Genomic DNA, 20,869 nt, shown 5'->3' with positions numbered 1-20,869 from the left:
GGAACCTGAACGCCTTCGCTCACATGTCAAAGGGACCGGCGAGTAATGGGATGGCAAACCAATTCTCGCAAGCTTCGGGGCCATGGGTGCGATGGCAGAATGCGATAGGTCTCAGATCTTAATCGGGCGTGCACGACAAGTTCCATGGTTCGGTCCGAAAGAGCAAGCATGCTTCCTGGCTTGCATGGCGATGAACGACAGGGAACAGTGGTCTGGAAGGCGACAAGTAGACACATGGCGAACAATGCCGAAGGTTCTACCTTGGAACCGGTGGCATTCTAGCGCTCTAGGTGTGTCAACCGGCTTCTAGTATGGACGACTTGTGGAGACCGCGATTGGTACGACTCGCTTAGCTTGCCAAATTTGCGGTCCCTGATTATCGACGGACCTCGGGAACGCCTGAGACCTGCAGCGACGGAGATGAAAATACCCTTACAGATCCATCAGGCTCCACGCCGGACAATCCTCGGCAGTCGATGGTAGCATGGTGTTACCGCGCAGTTGGCGGCCAGAATGGTTCCCATGAAATGGTAAGCACGCCGAAGTGGTGCCCTATATAGCCATGTGTAAGTCCAAACACGATCTGCAGCCTCCCGCCGAACTCTATCTCTTACCCACCATCGTGTCTCGCTGACTTGCGTCATGAAGGTTCCGACAACTCTTATTGGCTTACAGAGCCTCTCACTAGGCCTTTTCCTCGGTCAGGTGGCTAGCACTCCGCTGCCTCCGAAACCTTCAAGAGCAACCGTTACGGATGGCACCGCGACACTCGATCAAGGAACCGTAAAGGGTTTCACAGACGACTATGGAAACTCTGTTTTCCTAGGCATTCCGTTCGCGCAGACAACGGGTGGGGAAAACCGGTATGTGACAGTGGCGACCAAACGTCCTCCCTATTGCTGACCACCTGTATAGATGGAAAGCCCCTAAGGACGTCAGCAAGCTCAAGAAGGGCGAGGTGCTTGATGCGACAAAGTATGGTGCCACATGTCCACAGGCCATCACCGGCACAACATACTCCCAGCAGGATGAAGATTGCTTGAACCTCAACATCTGGGCGCCCTCTTCAAATAGTAAGTCGCCACGGGCGCCGACGTTCCCTCAAAAGCCAAATGGACCTCATCCTCATCATCCACCAGGCCCTCCCTCAGGTCCTGCAGGCGGTCCCCCAGGTCCCCCAGGTCCGCCAGCTTCTCCACCAGGCTTGGATACACCGGGTCTTCCGGTTTTTGTGTATATGTACGGTGGAGCTATGGTCACTGGATCAAGTAGCAATCCTCAACTGGTTGGTGAGAACTTTGCTCGCAAAGGCGTCATCTTTGTTAGCTTTAACACTCGTGAGAGTCTTTGGGCCTACCCGAACTCCGCCGAGCTTGCAAACGGCGAAGAGTCGCAGAACTTTGGCATTCTCGATGTCGACAAGGCTTTGCAGTGGGTGCGCGACAACATTGCTCAGTTCGGCGGCAACCCTGAGCACATCGTCTTTGGAGGTCACTCTTCCGGATCGGTTCAAGTAGATCACTATCTCTGGAATCACCCCGACACATTCCTCAAGGGTGCCGTTCAGATGGCCGCGAACGCAAAGTCTGGTCCGGCCGTAGGTCCCACCAACGAGGCGCTTGATCTCGTTGCTAAGGAGGTTGGCTGCCAGACTGGTGAAGGCCAGCTCGAGTGCCTGCGTAAAGTCGACATGTACGCCTTCCAAACTGAGGCCTTCAATGCCACTCTGAACACGTACTTCACACCTGTCGTGGACGAAAAGACGCGCTATCAAGACTACGCCTCACGTTTCGCTGCTGGCAACTATGCCTCGCACGTTCCCCTGCTCACGGGTAACTCTGACAAAGAAGGCGCTCTGTTTGGATTGGTTTATGGCGGCGAGAACACCGTCTTCTCGGAGTGGCTCAACACTTTTGACGCTGATGTAGCAGAAATTCCAAAGGACCTTATCGAAGCCGCGTACGACATCGCTGATTACTCCACTGTCTCCGAAATGAGCGGTGCGCAGTATGGTGACGCACGCTTCTTCTGCCCGGTCGACCACTTCATCGATATGCGCAGTGAGGTTCAGGACACTTGGTCATACCGCTTCTTCGGCAACTACTCCAACCTTCTACCCTTGCCTGTGGCTTACCCAACGCACGGCGCCGAGATCTCATTCTTCTTCGGAGGTAATGGTGCTTTTGCTGGTATGGAGGGCGTGACTGCCGAACAGCAGGCACTTGCCGATTTCCAGAACGATTGGTTCGTCGAATTCATCAAGAACCCCGCCGCGGGTCCTGGCTGGGACAAGGCCACCCCTCGCAGCGGACCGATTGCGAAGCTCGGTGTGCCTGGCAACGAGCTTGCTGTAGAGATTGGTAACACGGCGGATTTCAACGCCAGGTGCCAAAGTGTTTACAACCCATTCCTACCAAAGTATCCAGTCATCCAAAGCGTACTTTCCGGCGTAATGGACATGGTGGAGGGTGTCATCGGAAACTAGAAATAACGACCCAAAAGAATGTCAATCGAACGGCTATCATGATATCCCACTAGCTTCGATAGTTAATCATAATCTAATGCGACGATCAGTCTCCCCTTTCCTCCGGGATGTCTTTTCAACCACGAAAATCAACCAATGGCATCTCTTCTCCAAAAAGGAAACACGTGATCTGGCTAGAAAACTTGGCTCCCTGTGCTACAGATCCTTTTGGTCGATGAAACTCGCAGTGTCGCCGAGGTGCAGAGCATTTGGCTCAACGTTGACGGGCATGACTTGAAGCAAGCTTTGGACACTCCATACTGATGGATTTGTTGGAACCGCATCAGCATATGGTGAGACATTAAAAAGTCCTGGGTAGAGTATACGAATCGTCTCCACCCACATTACGTTGCTTGAGCTTGGTCGGCGATGTGGCCTTGGCGATATTGGGTCCTAGTGATTGCGCAGCATGCGCTCTCGTACACCGCATCACTGTAAGGGATCCTCTCGAATTATAGCCGCATAACGAAGTTTGAGACTTCGAGCTTATGGGCTTACAATGGCAAGGCTGTAAAGGTGGGTTTCCCTTTTTCGGGAACTGACCGTCTTGGCGATGAACACCGTCCCGCTAAGAGGAAGAAAAGACGGAATAATTGCAGGCGAGACCCGTATTGTGGGTTCTACATCTCAAAAGGCATAAGTACAGTCGCATCTGCACAGCCGCCCAACCCAACCAAAAGCAATCGGTCAGCCCTTATTTGTGAAGTACGCCTCCGCAATGGTTGGTCGTATGGTCGAGGTATCGTCGCGTCGCAGGTACAACGACAAGCGTAGGAAATCGCCGCGGAATTAGTTACTAACAACGTCTCTTCCCCACGAAGGACCCTGAATGCATTTGTGTCCCACCCACATTTCTCGCCGTCTGACCCGTCTGCCACGTTTAGGCCTCCAAACACTAACGGACCCGAGTTGCAGGCCTGTTTCGTAATTAGCCAGCCTCAAACGATTGGACCAATAGTCGCGATCCCTTGTTCGCGTCCCGGCTTGGCCACATACGGGAGTAATTCATAACACCCCTTTCGCAGGGCTCAACGTGATGTGCCTAATGCGTACGAGAACATTTGGAGATCAAGAGTAGAAACGCATAAAATATGGATATCTCGCAGCGGTAGCTACATCTCCAAAGTCGCTGCTTGCTTGTCACCAGGACCTTACTGTGGACAGGTAACAGGACGATCGACATTAGACACTCTCTTGGCATATGGAGACCTAACGCTGTTATGCACCGGTTGAAGGAGGGTTGTATGCCATGTGGTGCGTGTGACAGGTGTACAGTACCGAGTACAGACTGCGCCTCTCTATCCTACGATCGTGAAGGGGCCACCCCTCGGCTAGACGCACTCTGAGACTTATGCATCCACAGATTGCCTACCTTTTGTGGCTGATTTGCAGGCTTTCCTACCGTATTAGTCTGGACTTGGGCCTGCTGTCAGGTTCTAGCCCTGATATGAAGGAGAGACAATTCTTCAGAGTGAAATCCTTCAGGGCCTCTAGGCTCTGTAGGAGCTTCTACACTGGTCTCGTTAGATTATTACAGCGACCAGCCTTGTTGTCCTGGTAGACACTACTCCACAACTTTTACGTTTGCGCAGCAACTCAGGTCCCGACGGCCCATTTGCGCTGACCCACACAGCACCCCCGTCGTCACACGCGCTGTACGCCTTACCTTCAGCCTTCAGTGCTCTTTATAGACTCGCTTCCATGGCCTGCAGGCCGATCAGGCACCCGAGGAAGATTCTGATGGGAATCACAATCGACCCTGGGCTTCCTTCTCCATCACACTTTTTTTTCATACCACAACCTGTCCAGGATCGAGTCCATACCATCATGACCACACGCCATCGCCTCGGGCGCATCGATGAAGCAACAGAGTCTATTTTCCAGTACCAGGCCGTGTGCGAACGACTCCAAGACTACCGCCAGCTTGTCTGGCTTGCATGCGCCACGACCTCGCTGCTGACCACAAGGCATCTGTTGATTGAAAATAATCTGCACTATCCCTTGGAACTGTTCATTTGCCAAATTGCGGCTACGGCAATTGTCGCTTCCTTTTTACATCCATGGAGATCGAACGTCCAGGAAGCCAGCGGGCAAGAACAACGTAGAAAGCGAACAGTTCAAGGCGCGTTCTTAATGGTCGCATCAACCGGCCTGCAAGCAGTATCGGCATTCTGCACAGTACAGGCAGTCCTGCATACTTCGAATCTACCTCTCCTCTGCATGATCACAGTAAGTTGTCTCAAACCAAATCCAAGAATATGTTACGCTGACCAAATCAGACCATAGCCTTCTTTGCCGAAAGCCTGGTACTCTACGTATTCAACTACAATTCTCGCTCAAATGCTGAAATCCTGTCTTTGAGCTTGCTTCTTCCAGCTTGTGCTGGGATATTGTTCATGGAGTACAGGCTGATGGTGCCAAGCTTGATCGCATCTATTCTGGCAATGCTCCTTATCGGCACTGCTAGTGCATTGAGAAAACTGGTTGCTAAACACTACCCAGGAGACCGTGCTACTCGAAGTACGAATGCGGTTTGGTTGGTTGGTATGGGAAGCTTACTTGCGTTTGTCTGTGCTGTCGGCAATTGGCCTGGTGAGCAATGGGACACATTCAACGTCAGTAGCCTACCTCTCCGCACCCTAAATGCTTTATCGACCGCGGCGGCCTTTTTAGCTGGAGGCTCGATACTTTTTCCACTGGACATGCAATCAGAGAGTCCACTACCTGGAAGCGGCCTTGCAGCAACACAACGCGTGCGCAGCGTAACGTCGATTTTAGCCATGATGGCAATCATAGGTTGCTCAACGGTCCTCTCGTTACGTCGCTCATACACCAGTTGGCAACAACTATCCTGCTTCCTCTTCGCAATCCTATGTGTCTGTAGTAAAGATGTCTATGACACAGTTTGGAAGCAGGCTGTTCGCCGAAAAAATTCTCGCGGAAGCTACGACCTTATTTCGCGTTCACCCAGAGCAGAATCAGATGATGAGGAAGAGTGCGGAACGAAATCACAACGCGCTCCACGAACAGGATCGCAAAGCAACAGTCTTCGTTCACCCTTGATCAGTCTAGCCCTGGTCATGCTGTGGACAGCATTTATAAGTTTCAACTTTGGACAACGACAATTTCCCCGAGTGGAGCCGCATCTGGATTTACAATACGAACCCATCGGTCCTCTAGAAGTTGTTATCAGCATGTACAAAGAGCGCACCGAGGATGTCGCAGCACTTATAGCAAAATTGGAGAGTATGTCGCAGATGTCAGAGGCTCTTATCACGATTTACTTGAAGGACAGCGAGGCGGACGAAAGACAGATTAAGCAAGAAACGAATGCGCACGAGGTGATAAAGCTTCCAAACGTGGGACGCGAAGCCGAAACGTACCTTAACCATATCGTCAACCGCTGGGACAGTCTCGCCGAGAGAACTGTGTTCCTCCAAGCTGATGTTCATAACCCACGAGAGTTCTACCCATTTTTCGAGCGATACTTCCGTGCGAACCAGACGGGTTTCCTCAACCTAGGATGGGCAGGCATTCTTTGCAACAGCGACGACTGTGGGGACAATCGCGGTTGGCAGGACGAAACCTCGCTGTTCCCAAATTTACAATCCCGAATCGACGACTCCCACCGTGAGAACGTTCTCCTCAGCTACAAGGGCCAATTCGTTGTCACCGCAGCACGTATCCGTGGCATCGACAAATCTATCTACGATGAACTATGGCAGCTCCTTGTCGATAAAAACAGCTGGGCCCACCAGGAACCCTACCTTCAAGGACGACCCGATTCAATGAGCCAGCCGTGGTTCGGATACACAACGGAGAGGATATGGAATTTGCTGTTTCAGTGCTCAGATATGGACGTCGCATGGCGGTGTCCAACTCTGTTGAGCGGATGGAGACCTGGCGGTAGCATTGCGGACTGCCAGTGCTTTGATTCAGAGCTGGTGGAGTAGGCGGATAGCCATGAGTAGCGGCCCATGGTGTTTGTTTTGTTTGTTGTGATACCCCTAGACGTCGAAAGGCGCAACGCGATTTTCCGAATTCCGTCACTTGTTGTTAATTATAGATGACGCGCAATAAGAACGAAGTAATAAGAGCTTTCCAGATTTGATGCACATCAAGATCATTACTTCCGCCATGTCTCCGCACACACACGTCAGCATGCTTTTTCTCTGCCCAGGCGGTCGAGTCTGCGGATGGCCATCGCACGCAAAAATGCCAACCCGAAGCGTTTGAGGTTCTGATACACCAGCAAGCTGCGGATGCAGGAGGTTCGAAGCGCCAAGCTGAAACACTTTGTGCCGGCAAGATCTCGCGCTTGCCGTTTGACACGTGATACAGCATCCCCACTTTCAATGCTGGCCCGGGTTCTGCAATCGATCCCTGCGCGCACAGCAGCGAGCGACCACTCACACATGACTCGGCCGCATTGCACAGCCATGGCGTCGCAGATACTCTCCTTTCCCTTGGAACGTTCCATAAGATCGCTTGCGGCGACGTCTTATACCCAGTTGAACAATTGTCCACAGCTAGTTTATCCGTCTTCAAGTTCTGGACAGCTTACTGCAAACACTGTATAGCTCGCTTCTTATTAACCTGGTACATCCGTCGAAATTGCACGTCCGGACACTAGACGATCGCGTTCCTCCCATCTGGTACAAGCCCTGCCACCCTGCACACGCACATGGCGACGGTTCAGCGAGCGAGCAACAAGCTCTCAATTTCCTCGAACCGAAGCTCAGATGGTCTCTACAAGCATCGCCAGAGTATGCTTTTCCGGGAACTAGAGATTCTACTTGAACTCACACCGAGCACATTCAGCTCGCCACTTCTGGCTCTCCCAAGAGAAATCCGCGCCCAAATCTTCAACTATGTGTTACCCGACACCAAAAATCGTCCTGAACTTCACACCTGTCTATGGGGAGCAGAGATGTCCAACGGGGAACCCTGGAGGCACGACATTTTTGGGTATGGATCCTCCGTAGCCAAGGCATCCCGATTACGGCCCGAGCTCCTCCTTATTAACAAACAAATCCGCGAAGAGTTGCTTTACAATTACTTTCGCCGCAGCAAGATTACGTTGCACGCTGAACTACGAAATACGCGGACCAATAACGACTATTTTGAGTTCTCACAACACATTCTGCAATTGCCCATGCTGAAGCATGTAACGCATATACGCTTCTACATCGAATGGAACTACACAACGCTGAAGAACGGGGGCCGAGATCGTATGATGAGAGATCAGGCACGCATGACAAGCAACCTCCTCGCAGCCATGGACAAGATCGCCCTTTCGCTTCAATGCATTGAAACCATTGAATTATCGGTTCTCTTCTTCTGGAAATTTCGAAGCGGCAAGATGTACAGTCTTTCCATGCAGGACCTCTTTGACCTCGAAGGCGTCTTCAAGCGGTGTGCTGAGTTGCGTTGGCTTAGTCTACTTGGAGAAAACGACCTCCCAGGGAAGAAAAAGATTACCACCTCTACTTATCTCAGCCCGACTTCGGCGGCGGCAACTTCTTCAGCGGGTGTAGGCTACAAGATGTCGACAGAGAAGAAGGGTACGGAGCAGAGCGGAGGCATGGAGATCTGTGTGAGCCGTGACTTGGAAGACGCGATGGAGGAGCGAAGAAAGAGTAGCGTCGACTTTTTCGGTAACTACGAAGTCACAGAGCCTTTACCACAGCCTAGTTATCGGCATGGTGCTATGATATAGGGCCAAGAGGAAAGAAGGAATTGCATGAGCATGCGGAAGAGTGACAATGAGTCTTTCTTCATATAATACATGTCTCGACGGAAGATGTCAAAAGCATAGACCACCTTTATGGACGACATATCTGCGAGAAGAGCCGGGCATCATATCATCTACATCGAGCACAACGGCTCCACAAACCAAGTCATCTACAACGCCAAATTCAACAGAACGGCGATCTGCCTCACCTGTTTGACGCGGACAGCATAAGAGCTGAGTGAGGCAGTCGTCATAACTTTGAGAGTAACGCGAATCTGCTTCAATCTTCAGCGCACGTGGTGAGAAATGATCAAGGTCACGTGTTCACCGACACTGCGTTGTAAACTATTCTTGATTGTGCTATATCACCAGATGGGTATCATATCCCGAGATGTGGCGTGCAATCAACGCTAAATCAAACGGTTCGGCCGAGGAATGTGGAGTTTGTTGTTAAGCAATAGCGGGGAAGATGGAGAAAACGGAACTTCAGTGAAATCAAACTTCGCAGACAAAGCTGCTAAAGTCAAGTTGGAGTGACAATAACCCAATTCTCACTATTCAATACTACCTTAAATCTGTGTTGTTCTCCGGATAGAAATGGGGGAGGTACAGCGGAGAAGGTGGTGAGTGTGGGGATCATGCGCTATATGGGTACCTAGGCTCACGGTAGTGTTCCGCGTCTTGGACCCTCCATCATCGTACTGACGAGCAGACTAATCACAGTCAAAATGCAGTGGGGATAAACAGGGTCTCTCTTAAAGGATTATTGCATCACGATCTTTCCGTGATAGGGCTTAGTTGGCGCAAGTTGCACTTGCTTTTTCTCGCACCCTGTTGTGTAACGGATTTAACGATCATAGCCTTCACCAAGCAAGCCACACGATGTGCGGCAAGCAGGTAGCTGCAGCCGCAGCCACTGACACTTTCCACTACCACTAGCTGCATCTCAATATCTACTACTTAATATGGACTCCAGCAGCTGTCGTTTACCGCGCCGCTACTACCTACTCCACTCCCCTACAGATCCAGGTGATTGACGCAACCCATTGCCTTATTCCCGGACGCCAACGTGGTCAGAATCTCCATATGCCAGTACTATTAGCTCAATAGCGTTCGTCTTGCGAGTTTCCATGAAAGAATCTCGAGTTGTCTTGTCGAGCTGAGCAGCGCGTCCCAGGCGATTTTCCATGACACCTAGCACAATCACCACCTACTGAGGCTTCCACGGTAGCTAAGAACTGACGACATGCCACAATCAGAACCACCCAAACTGTATCGCCATCCTACGAGAAGCGAGATCATCGACCAAGCAGCAGCCGAGGGTCATGATGCGGATATCCCAGGCAACCTCGGTTCTATACACCAAGTTCCTAGTCATACCTCAGAGAGGCGGTATTCTTTAGACGAGAAGAAGCATGAGTACACGACGGGAGAGCAAGATGTTGAAAAAGGCAACAGACCAGCCTCTATCTACAGTGCAGACGAACCAGACGCGGAAGAGGAGCCTGAACGCGACCCAAATATTGTAGACTTTGACGGCCCCGATGACCCCGAGAACCCACTCAACTGGAAGGCATCCCGCAAATGGGGTATGGTTGCCCTAATTAGCGGGATTACTTTCCTCACGCCTCTCGCAAGTTCACAATTCGCGCCCGGCGTCCCAGAAGTTATGCGCGATTTCAATTCGACCAGCGATTTGCTGGAGGGCTTCATGGTGTCCGTATATGTCCTTGGGTTTGCTTTTGGGCCGTTGATCATTGCGCCGCTGTCGGAGATGTATGGTCGATTGCCATTGTATCACAGCTGTAACTTGCTTTTCATCGTCTTTACGATCGCGGCAGCTGTAGCGACGAACATGGCGCAGTTTGTTGTGTTCAGGTTTTTCATGGGCTGTTTCGGAGGAGCGCCTATGGTGCTTGGTGGTGGGACCATCGCAGATCTCATACCCAGGGAGCAACGAGGCACTGCGATGGCAGTCTGGTATTTCCAACACATAAGTGTCTTGTAGATCAAGGCTGACTTCGACCAGGATGATGGGACCGACTATCGGGCCTTGTGTTGGTCCTATTATCGGTGGCTTTTTGACGGTTGCGAAAGGCTGGCGGTGGAATTTTTGGTTCGTTGCTATAGTGGTAGGTTTACATCTTGGCTCTCTGTCAGTTGGTAGCTAACACTATTAGGGTGGCGCATTCTTCATCACGTCACTCATTCTGATGAGGGAAACATCTGGAATTATCATCCTACAACGAAAAGTCAAACGACTGAAAGCCGAAACTGGAAACTCAAAGCTACGCTCAAAACTGGATGGTGGTCTTACACCAAGCCAACTATTCAAGTTTTCAATCATCCGACCTGCCAAGATGTTATTTCGCTCCACCATCTGCTTCGCCATTTCACTCTACATCGCGATAACATACGCATATCTCTACATATTGTTTACGACATTCACCGCCGTCTTCAAGGGCCAGTACGGCTGGCATGGTGGTATCACTGGTCTATCTTTTCTTGGATTAGGCATTGGGTCTCTTATTGGCCAATTCACCTACATCCACTACGGCAACAAAGTAGTGCACAAGCACATGGCGCGCGGCGACTTTCGTCCCGAACACAGGTTATATATGATGTGCATCGGCGGCTTTTTCATTCCATGCGGTCTCTTCATCTACGGCTGGAGTGTACAGTATCAGACTCACTTCATGGTGCCTATTGTTGCAACAGGCATCATCGGATTCGGTTTGCTGATGACATTTATGCCAGCGACGACGTACTTGGTCGACGTGTTCACTATTCACGCCGCGAGTGCCATGGCAGCGAGTACAGTGCTGCGCAGTCTTGCAGCAGCATTTATTCCGCTGAGCAGTCAGACCATGTATGCACAAATGGGATACGGATGGGGTAACAGTATGTTGGGCTTCATTGCTACCCTACTCATCCCGATCCCATTCCTGTTCATTAGGTATGGAGAAAAGATCCGGGCTAGAAGTACGGTCAAGCTCTGAAAGTAGAAATACGCCATGTACAGACTTAAATAGACTCATCACGCAATAGCAGACCAACTTCCTACCTAGTCTGGACTCTTATTGTTGAAAATGCGATTCGTCGCGGGTCACGGCTCCCGCTGCCTGACTCGTATAGGCTATACAGAACCTCGGTGTGTACTCCGGCGCCCCACTCATGCTTTTCATGGCTCACATTAGAAATGCAACGTCATAGCATGCATCTTACCATAAACAGCAACCCGATGGTAGTGAACAATCGCTTACATATTGTTTAGACAACTGCACTGTAGAAGTATTCTGATGTAACGATATCACGCAACTCGCATCGTCGCAAGAATATAACCGATTACCTCGATATGGCGTCTTCACTCCCCGAATCCAATACATGTTTGACCTATACACAACCATCTTCTCACCCACATCTTACATATACACCCATACCTACACCAGGTCCACAGGAGGTTCTGATCAAGATCAAAGCCGCCGCTATTAGTAAGTATCTTTGTACGAACTGCACGTGAGCCACACACTGACTTCGTACAAAGATCCAGTAGACATCCAACTATGGGGAAATCCCGTGATCGGCTGGCTGGCAGGTAAAAAAGAGAAAGGAATAGGGCGAGACTACTCGGGTGACATTGTTGCCGTGGGGGAAGAAGCAAAGAGTGGAAAATGGGAGGTTGGAGACGAAGTTTTCGGATTGTGCAATCGACCCGTAAGCCAAACCTCATCAAATTACCTTTTGGAAGACAATACTAAATTGAAATCATGATAGATGGCGGAAGGAACATTCACACAATACCTTTGTGTCAATCCAACCTCCGAACCCATCGCAAAGAAACCTAGCACTCTGTCTCATCACGAAGCCGCCGCCATACCTCTTGTTGTCTTGACCGCATTCGCCTGTCTCGATTGGCTCCCGTCTCCATCCAGCTCCCCATCTCCCTCGCAACGCCGTGTGATCGTATCAGGAGCAAGCGGCGGTGTAGGAATGTGGTGTGTACAGCTAGCAAAGAAGCTCTACTCTTGCCATGTCATCGGCATCTGCTCGGGTCCCAATGCCGATTTTGTGAGCAGATTGGGTGCAGATGAGGTAATTGACTATCGCACGCAAGACGTGCCAAACTCCCTGCTTTCCAAGAGGCCCGCTGGTACCAAATACGATCTGTACATTGACTGTGTAGGTGGCACAGAAATGTTCGAGCATTGGAAGCAACTCCTTCATCCCTCTGGCGCGTACATTACCATTGTTGGAGATAAAACTTCAAGGACCGCAATGGGAGGGCCGTTGACATATTTCACATACCCATCCCAAGTCATACGACATATCCAGGGTTATCTGTTTGGGCCGCGATATGCGAATGTCATTCTGTACCAGAAGAGCGAGTTACTCGAGCAGGTGAGGGAGTTGGCAGAGAAGAGCGATGTGCAGGTTGTGGTCCAAGATGTTGTCAAAGGGATTTTGACCGAAGAAAATCATGTTGAGGCTTGGGAGAAGACTAAGAACTACATGGTGGAAGGACGAGTCAAGGGTAAGATTGTTGTTGACATTGCGTAAGGTCTTGTGTGACGGTTAAATGTTTACATAGGAGTCGAAAGATATCTTACAAATTGCTGTTTGACCCTCTCGTTCTTGCAGATCTTAAGTATTACTAAAACACAGAAACATCATTCCAAACCACTTCGAATACGATGGTGAGCTCGCTTGTTGACACACGCGATGGTCTAGCTCGTCCTCTACTCACTCAAGTTCTGCTGGAAGAACTCTGTGAGCCTACCAAAGGGGATCAGGTCAACGCGGTCGTACAAGTCCACATGGCCAGCGCCTGGAATCCAAACTAGCTCCTTTGGTTCTGCCGCAGCCTCATACGCATCTTCGCTGAACTCGCGCGAATGTGCCATGTCGCCAGAGATGAACATGACTGGACGTGGGGATATGGTATCGAGGTCGCTAAAGGGATAGAAATTCATAAACTTGGTCTGGCTGGAGAGCGTAGGGTGGGTGGTGAGGTTTGGTGCAGAACCTGCAGGTGTGAACTCGCCTCGGGATGTGCGGTAGAAGTCGTAGAACTCGCGTGAAACTGGATCGGTCTCATTGGTGAGAACATGAGGAGTTCCACCCGTATACTTTGGAAATGGAGGCACGAAGTTAGTGTACGTCTCACATGCATTTGATGTAGTCACAACATACCTCCGTTTCTCCACCGCTGGCCTCTACCCAACGTTGCGCCGCCGCCGTTGCAATGACCTGCTTGCGTTGCTCGACGCTCTGCGATCTCTGTAACCCGTTGCGGCTCACAGCCCCCATGTCATACATACTGGCTGTCGCGATAGCCTTGATGCGCGGATCGATCTTTGCTGCGCTGAGGACAAAGGAACCACTGCCACAGATACCGATAGCTCCGATACGCTCGCGGTTAACGTAGTCTTGTAGACCTAGGTAATCGACTGCAGCACTGAAGCTCTCGGCGTAGACGTCTGGCAATACGGCGTTTCTTGGCTCGCCATCGCTGCCTCCCCAGAAGGAAACATCAATCGACATAGCGACGAACCCTTGCTCCGCCATCTTGGTGGCGTACAGGTTTGCACTCTGTTCCTTCACGGCTCCCATTGGATGGCCGACGACTATAGCGGACGCGTTGATGCTTCGATCGAGATTGTCGGGTAGGAAAAGGTTGCCCGCCACGGTCATCTGGTATTGACTGGGAAAGGTGATCGGATGCACCGTGACGTTGTCGCTGCGGTAGAAGTTGTTGGCTCCATAAGACAAGTTCTGTGCCGCCGCTGGCAGCATCTGAAGAGCAGCCACGAGAGCTAGCGATACGAATGTGACCGTCATTTTCGAGGCGCTTCTTCTGCAGATAGTAGTCTGGATTCGTTGTGGTGGATGTGGAAGCTTGGGTATGTGATGATCTCTTAGGCAGTGATACAGCGTTCTTATAGTTCAAGAAGCTGGCTCTTGCGAACTTGCACTGCCATAGCTTGCGTCAGCCCCATCAAAGAGATGTTGATGTTGGGCCAGGGTACGGCAGACTTATTCCTCTACATCACTCTCGCCAAGACTGGGCATGCAAGGGGATGACATGATCATAGTAGGCATTCCAAGGCGACAATTCCACCAGCCTAGGGATGTAAAGGGAGTAACGATAGGAGAACAATGCACTAGTGCTACCTGGACCCAAGTCGATAGCAAGAATGAGTGGTAACCAATGTATCTGATGAATCAGACCACATCGGAAGTAGAAAACAACAAGACCGATGCAATTACCGTGCGGCGTCATATTCTTGCAGAGGAGATGCCTGCTGTTGCTTGTTGCATATTTTCCCCTTGATGAAGTGACGTCTTGGCCTACTGCAGCCAGCTGACAGTCTTAAGTCCACCCGGCGCTAAAGCGTGATCGGTTTGGTCTGACTAACAAGGTTCCGGGTTTGAACGTCTACCATGATTCCATACTTGCAATAGCATGCTTAGAAATGGTTATTGCGTAGTTGAAGTTTTGATCAAGAGAGACATGAAGAGATCTTACCATGAGTCTTTCTGCGCATGGTAGCATGCAGGTGTCCTTGGAAAATCTAGATTTCTTTGGAGGTATACGCTGAAAACGCACATTAGCACCTTTTGCGCGACTTTCTAGACTAGTAGACACTTACATACTTCTAAATGACGTACGAATGTAGGTTCTCGAACGGCTCGAGGTCGGGGGACTTGGAGGCTCTACTGATCGTCCCAAGACGTTGCAGTGGCAACATCTGGTGTACAAGCGTGAGCTACGTTGTTTCTTGGCATGTCACGGTGCCATATGGGGCACTTGACCATGCCATGTCGGTCGTACAACTGTTTGAGCTCCTCTTGATCATGGTTTTCGTCATTTCGTGAGCGCTTTTGAACTGCCTTCTGAACAACCTTCGAATTGAGGGAAGACATAGGGGAAGCACCATGTTCCTCCTGGAATTGCGGGGCATGTATATCGCTGCATGAACGACACCTGAATTTGGTTTACAAGCTTTAAAGTTCGTGCAAACCTTGTTGATAACGAGTCTAGTAGCAGGGTGTTCCGTTACAATCCTTCCACCAGAATTGGAAATGCGGTAAACTGGTACTCAGAAGATCGATGCGGATGCGAACTACGCTGTAAACTTTAAAACTGCATGCCCGGAAGGATAAACGGGTAACTATGTTAATTCGGTCGAGGATGCTCTCATAATCCCGACAGGTAAAGGTCATGATTGATATGATAACCGGACGTGACAGCTACTACACCTTATGCTTGTTTGACTGCTGAAAGCTTCCAACGACTGCACTTCTTTAAGACAGACATTCTCTTACTGCCCATGTTCCAGACGCATGGGGCGGCCGAATAAGTTTCTTATGCCATGAACTTTGCAAACATGCCCCGTCGGGCGGACTGCTGATGGCGAGCAACTTCAAGGACAATCCGATCGGAATGGCGTGCATTTACTATGGTTTCGGGGAGTTGGTACGCAGTTGCTGCCGCCGAGTTGCATCATCTTGATCTGGCCGCCACTACATCAAAGAGAGAAACTAAACATTTCTTTAGAGCATACCTAGGGAGTACTTCTTTTACAAGTTTTTTTTATAGGAGCTAATGTAAGCTGCAAGGTAGGGCTTGTTGTCTCTATACCTACTTGGTTTTTCCCTTGTACGTGGTGCCGCCGTGGAGAGGATCTCTGGGCACATAGGCGCTACCTAGCTCGGCCAGAGATTGTCGTACACGTGCATACGAATTGAGATGAGCTGCTTCTTCCCGGCAGCAGTTCTTTTTATGCACAAGATGTGTGGATGTCAACCCCAGATGGCTCTAGGACAAGACTAACGCAGGTGCGTGACCAACAGCGATGACGTTGGCTGCAGGGTCCATGCTTCGCCCCAGCCTCATGGACATGGACCGCAGCCGCTATCTGGACGCCAGCCTCAACCACTACCAGAGCTCTCCACTCTCCACTCTCCACAACAACCCCGACCATCCTACCCCAACTTCGAATTCACATCGAAGTTCTTCCCGTCGTGTTTATCGCGCGACTATAACACTATAGCTCGTCTCTAGTACCGCAGCTGTCTTCACCGCCGCCATGCAGCTCACCACCCTCTTGCTCGCCGCGCTAAGCGCCGTCTCTGTCTCTGCATCGCCCTCATGGATGGGTGGCGACCAGGTCACGATCCAGGAAGAGTACAAGGTCCCAGGCGACAACCCCTTGTATTTCTGCGGTGACCCAGCCAACGATCTTCTTAAGATTGAGAAGGTTGACCTGAGCCCCAACCCACCCAAGCCGTACGTGATTCCTGTTGGAGTCTTGTGAGAGTTGCGCATCTACACGTGTGGTAGTTTCGCAAGTCTTGAGAAGTGTGAAGCGAGAAACTAACCTGGGTACAGTGGCGAGACGCTCAGCATCAAGGCCACAGGCGACTTCAAGGAGGAAGTCGGTGAGGGTTTCACAATGCACTTGCAAGTCAAGTACGGCATCATCACACTCATCAACCAGAATGCAGACGGCTGCGAAACGATAAAGAAGGGCGATCTCGAGTGCCCGCTTAAGAAGGGCGAGATGAGCTTGACCAAGGATGTTGACCTGCCCAGGGAGATCCCTCCGGTGCGTTCGATGAGCCTGACAAGATGCGAATTAATACTAACAACCAGTAGGGCCAGTACACTGTTCTCGCAGACGTCCTTACCGAGGACGGCGACAAGATTACTTGCCTGACCGCCAAGATCGCTTTCCACCGGTAAATTGCCTCACCTTCGTTTCGCCGCCACAACACACGACGAGCAGCGATGGGATCTGATGTTCACACATGTAGGGTAGATACGGAGGACAGTAATACGGGCAGTGGTAGTAAAGTCAAGTTTGGACAGCCGAGAGTGCAAATGTCTGGGCCCCTCGCCGGGCTTGTGCAAGAGCGATTGAGGCGAAGGAACGAGCTGTAACCAAATGTTGGCGAATTGTTTTCATGTCTTGAATCACGATACCAGTGCGAGGTTGGCTTTACTGTTTTGCGTATGGATTTGAACGTAGGGATGGACCATGGCTTAATGTAGATACGACGGACATGCATATACTCTGTGGCACGATTGAGTCTTTGACCCTGTTCTGTAATGGATATCATATCTGCGCACGTTGAATGTTGTATGTACACAAAGCTGCCCGTGGTGGACGCCACGTGCTAGAGCCATGCGTAGTGTATCCGACACATGCGACCCTCTCCATGCGCTGCCAGTTTCCGCATTCAACGTCTACTCTCCGAATAGCCTCCTCACCCTCTTCAGCACGCTGTCCTTCTCAGGGTCGTAGGGGTGGTCTTTGGACGGAATTTCGAGAAGGGAAGGGAAAGCAGCCGTGTATGTCTCAACCCGGTGTCGTATCCTCTCGGCGATCTAGCAGCGGTCAGTCGTGTCCTTCGCACCGTGTCCAAGAACGACTCCAGCGTCACTCGTCCAGCTGGGAGCGCCATGTCTGGCCCAGGTAACACGTACATGTTGATTGATGAGTAGAATCGCGATATCCTTGCGCTCGGTGGTGAAGCGGTCGAATGCTGCTTCGATGGCCGAGGTCTCGGTCTTTGCGTCCACAACGAGAAAGTTCTTCTGGCTGTCTGGTGGCTGGGTAACATGCTGTGATCTGCGTCAATGTCCTGTTCTCATCGCGCGTTGCAGCTCACAATAGCTTACGCCTACGCCGGCAAGCAGCATGCCCGTGCAAGTGTCCTGCGACCGGTTAGCGCCCTTGACCCGCCAGGTGAGGATATGTCGACAAGCACACCTCGTCGCCTATGACGGCCAGGAACTGCCTGTCCTTGTACTGTGCCGCTGGTGCTGCCATTGCGATATAGCTAGTGAGGCAGCTGTCGTGAGGTCGGAGCTTGGCTGCTGAAGCTGGAGCTCCCGCGCGCCGTCGTCATGGGCGGGACCACGGCCTAGTCCGCGTTGGGCCAACTGTTTGTACTGTCCTTTCTTTCACCACGCGCTCTTTCCTCATCGTCGTGTCTTGTCTCAACACCGCCATGCCGACCTGATTCTCACCACTACCCCGCTCTTTCTCTTTACCTCTCCTATACAACCCACAACTCTAACCCAGGGACTATAATCGTAATACTGCCGAACCATGCCTCCTGTCGTGCGCCGCGCACCGCTCTCGGAACGCATAAAAGCCTACTTTGACCTGTCCGACTGGCTCATCTGGATATCCCAAGAGCTCAACAGCTCCGATTGGGAAGAATTTGCATCTGCTTATGCGCTGTACATTGGCTTTGGCGCAAACCTACTCTTCGTTCTCGCCCAAGCCAACAGCGGCGCATCCACGGCCTCGGACGACGATGGCGTCTTCAACGAGGTGCAGGGCCCAGGATGGATAAAGTGGATCATGGGCCTGCTGGTGCTGGTGCTGGGTGTGGCTAGCTTTGGCAATGCGTGGCTGGTCTGGGGCAAGAAGAGGTATTACCGTCTCTTCGAGCAGAGCGTCGATGTTGCGCCACAGACACCTAGTGCGAAGCGCGTTAGGGTCGACTCATCGCCTGCAGCAGCGAGTCCGATGCAGTTTGTGAGGAGCTTGGTGCAGAACAACGCGGCGAGTCGGGCGCATCCTGTCGAGGGCAGAGACGTTTGGGAGGTGGCGGTTTGGGATCCAAATCCGCTGTGTCTGGAGTTGTTCTGCTTGTTCAGCCCGTTGCACGTGGTACTCTACTACTTCAACCTCCCAGTCGCTCCGTTGGATCCGAGACCGAGTGTCAGGGTGACTACGACTATCTTCATCGGAGCAGCGCTGTCGCTTCATCTTTGGTGGCTTAGGAGCTCCTTCATGCAGCAGGCCAAGGACAACTCTCTGATCAGTCGCCAAGTGCTTCACGAGTACGATAGCAAGTTCGTTCATCCCGCGTTGCAGAAGCCGTGCCGCGACGTTGGTATCCAGACCATATCAAAGAACCGAACCCGTGACTCGAGTGTCGGCGTCAAGGGCAGCAGCAGTGATCTCGCGAGCTCAGTCGTCACATATACGCCAACCACCATTGTTAACCGCCGCACTTTCCGTACGAACCCGAACGCAAGCTACGCCTCACAATACGACCCTGACGATATGGCTTCTCCGTCTGTCACGCGCTCCCTGAGACGTAGACCCTCCCTCCACCAAGACCACAGCAGCTCGCAGTATGCAAGCACATCCACAGCAACAGGTCCTGACTTCTCCTCTCCTATTCGACCCTCGCAAACACCCAACCCCTTCCGTCAAGCACCCACTATTCCCAGGACCAACAGCAAGCCTGCTGACGGCGGTTATCTGGGGATAAACACTCATGCCGCGTCTCCTCTACGAAAGTCGGCAAGTGCAAACTTTATAAAGGATGGCGAGAGGAGTGCGAGCCGTGGGAGGGACAGTCTAGGTGGCGCGTTTGAGCGCAGGGCTAGTCCGAGCAAGCGGGATGTCAGCCCTCTGAAGCGTATCAGTCTTGGAAACTTGAACGCCGAGAGGGAGAGGGGAGAGAAGACTTTGGGTCAGGCAGGTAGCCTAGGAAGGAGTACTCAGTACGGTAGTCTTGGTGTTGGACGAAGGGAAAGCGGACGATACTAATGGTCATCTCTGTGCGATCGACGAGAGCCAGGATACGGAAGAGCTTGTGCGGCACTGAGCTGTGAGTTCGATTAATTCGTGTACATTTTATTATATACAATACCCCAATATATGCCACCATGATGGCGCTTTTCTATTGCAGAATCTCATTGATCACTTAGCTCAACGTATGGCTTCTTGTGCACTCTTCAAAAACGCCACATCACTGTCAGACCTTCTGCTCAAGAGATCGGCGACTAAGCAATGTGTACTTTCATGAGACTAAGCCGCGTGGTTGGCGCGTCGATGATAACATGTTGCGTACCGTTGGCCTAACTTTGTATACTTTACTTTGAGATGACAGCTGGGATGCTTTCAAAACCCCCTTGTAATGATGAGTCATGAAGGACCAACTAATTGCTGTACTTGTTTAGAATTCTTAAAAGGTTATAGATTATGCTCCTACACGAGAGAATTGGGAAGAGCATTAGAAAAAATCGCCACCCTTTTCCTAACGACTACACGTTAATTTCGCCATGCTTCACCATTTGGTAGGAACATGTATCTTAGATGGCTAGCGCATTCTCTTCTATCTCACTTGCTCTTTAGCATGAAGCAACTGCTTTCCCTCTTCTTATACTAAGAACAATGGAACGACATGCCAACTGTATGGGGCAGAACCATTAAAATCGTGTCTAGAGTGTAGAGATCGTGTCAAGCTGGGAGAAACCAATCTCTGGACCCAAATATAGCCGTAGGGCAGAAAGCACCAATGGAACGCTTTCCGTTTTTCACTGTAGGATATTCTTTGCATTACAGGTCTGGTATGCTTTCTGAAACGAAAACCTTTTACCTCTGCACATCTGCTGCAAGTTCGAGAACTGCACAATCAGTCTCCATGGAATCATGCTTTAGTATTTCACGTTCTGATAGAGGGCCGTCCGTGCAGCTGTTGCAGCTGTTTGATCCCAGCATTAGACACCTTTACACGGACTCTTCCCCTTCACGGGTTGTTCTTCTCTTTATTCGAGACATGTATCAAAATAGGTTCAA

General features: G+C 51.1%; 9 protein-coding genes across 9 annotated transcripts; 7 read left to right on the top strand and 2 right to left on the bottom strand.

Annotated features, from left to right (window-relative positions):
• Positions 1 to 642: 642 nt before the first annotated feature.
• Positions 643 to 2,485, top strand: AA0111_g26 (hypothetical protein; the record flags this gene model as incomplete). Its single annotated transcript, XM_028648388.1, has 2 exons — positions 643 to 863; positions 916 to 2,485. 2 exons carry the CDS (start codon positions 643 to 645, stop codon positions 2,483 to 2,485), a joined length of 1,791 nt encoding a protein of 596 aa, XP_028511665.1.
• Positions 2,486 to 4,351: 1,866 nt separating this feature from the next.
• AA0111_g25 (hypothetical protein) lies at positions 4,352 to 6,477 on the top strand (the record flags this gene model as incomplete). The annotated part of the gene is made up of 2 exons (XM_028648277.1): positions 4,352 to 4,753; positions 4,804 to 6,477. 2 exons carry the CDS (start codon positions 4,352 to 4,354, stop codon positions 6,475 to 6,477), a joined length of 2,076 nt encoding a protein of 691 aa, XP_028511668.1.
• Positions 6,478 to 7,208: 731 nt separating this feature from the next.
• Positions 7,209 to 8,243, top strand: AA0111_g24 (hypothetical protein; the record flags this gene model as incomplete). Its single annotated transcript, XM_028648166.1, has 1 exon — positions 7,209 to 8,243. The coding sequence occupies one exon, from the start codon at positions 7,209 to 7,211 to the stop codon at positions 8,241 to 8,243; it is 1,035 nt and encodes a 344-aa protein (XP_028511667.1).
• Positions 8,244 to 9,504: 1,261 nt separating this feature from the next.
• Positions 9,505 to 11,257, top strand: AA0111_g23 (hypothetical protein; the record flags this gene model as incomplete). The annotated part of the gene is made up of 3 exons (XM_028648055.1): positions 9,505 to 10,238; positions 10,288 to 10,390; positions 10,439 to 11,257. 3 exons carry the CDS (start codon positions 9,505 to 9,507, stop codon positions 11,255 to 11,257), a joined length of 1,656 nt encoding a protein of 551 aa, XP_028511670.1.
• Positions 11,258 to 11,613: 356 nt separating this feature from the next.
• Positions 11,614 to 12,815, top strand: AA0111_g22 (hypothetical protein; the record flags this gene model as incomplete). Its single annotated transcript, XM_028647944.1, has 3 exons — positions 11,614 to 11,749; positions 11,803 to 11,972; positions 12,033 to 12,815. The coding sequence occupies 3 exons, from the start codon at positions 11,614 to 11,616 to the stop codon at positions 12,813 to 12,815; spliced, it is 1,089 nt and encodes a 362-aa protein (XP_028511669.1).
• A 179-nt stretch (positions 12,816 to 12,994) lies between these two features.
• AA0111_g21 (hypothetical protein) lies at positions 12,995 to 14,096 on the bottom strand (the record flags this gene model as incomplete). Its single annotated transcript, XM_028647833.1, has 2 exons — positions 12,995 to 13,384; positions 13,449 to 14,096. 2 exons carry the CDS (start codon positions 14,094 to 14,096, stop codon positions 12,995 to 12,997), a joined length of 1,038 nt encoding a protein of 345 aa, XP_028511672.1.
• Positions 14,097 to 16,348: 2,252 nt separating this feature from the next.
• AA0111_g20 (hypothetical protein) lies at positions 16,349 to 17,202 on the top strand (the record flags this gene model as incomplete). Its single annotated transcript, XM_028647722.1, has 4 exons — positions 16,349 to 16,548; positions 16,651 to 16,867; positions 16,918 to 17,000; positions 17,076 to 17,202. 4 exons carry the CDS (start codon positions 16,349 to 16,351, stop codon positions 17,200 to 17,202), a joined length of 627 nt encoding a protein of 208 aa, XP_028511671.1.
• A 306-nt stretch (positions 17,203 to 17,508) lies between these two features.
• On the bottom strand, positions 17,509 to 18,094 carry AA0111_g19 (hypothetical protein; the record flags this gene model as incomplete). Its single annotated transcript, XM_028647610.1, has 4 exons — positions 17,509 to 17,649; positions 17,749 to 17,886; positions 17,944 to 17,979; positions 18,035 to 18,094. The coding sequence occupies 4 exons, from the start codon at positions 18,092 to 18,094 to the stop codon at positions 17,509 to 17,511; spliced, it is 375 nt and encodes a 124-aa protein (XP_028512042.1).
• Positions 18,095 to 18,376: 282 nt separating this feature from the next.
• On the top strand, positions 18,377 to 19,837 carry AA0111_g18 (hypothetical protein; the record flags this gene model as incomplete). Its single annotated transcript, XM_028647498.1, has 1 exon — positions 18,377 to 19,837. The coding sequence occupies one exon, from the start codon at positions 18,377 to 18,379 to the stop codon at positions 19,835 to 19,837; it is 1,461 nt and encodes a 486-aa protein (XP_028512043.1).
• Between the last annotated feature and the right edge of the window lie 1,032 nt (positions 19,838 to 20,869).

The sequence above is a fragment of the Alternaria arborescens genome, assembly GCF_004154835.1.
Source record: "Alternaria arborescens strain FERA 675 chromosome Unknown contig_1, whole genome shotgun sequence".
NCBI classification, from domain to species: domain Eukaryota; kingdom Fungi; phylum Ascomycota; class Dothideomycetes; order Pleosporales; family Pleosporaceae; genus Alternaria; species Alternaria arborescens.
This window is presented reverse-complemented; position numbering and strand designations above follow the sequence as displayed.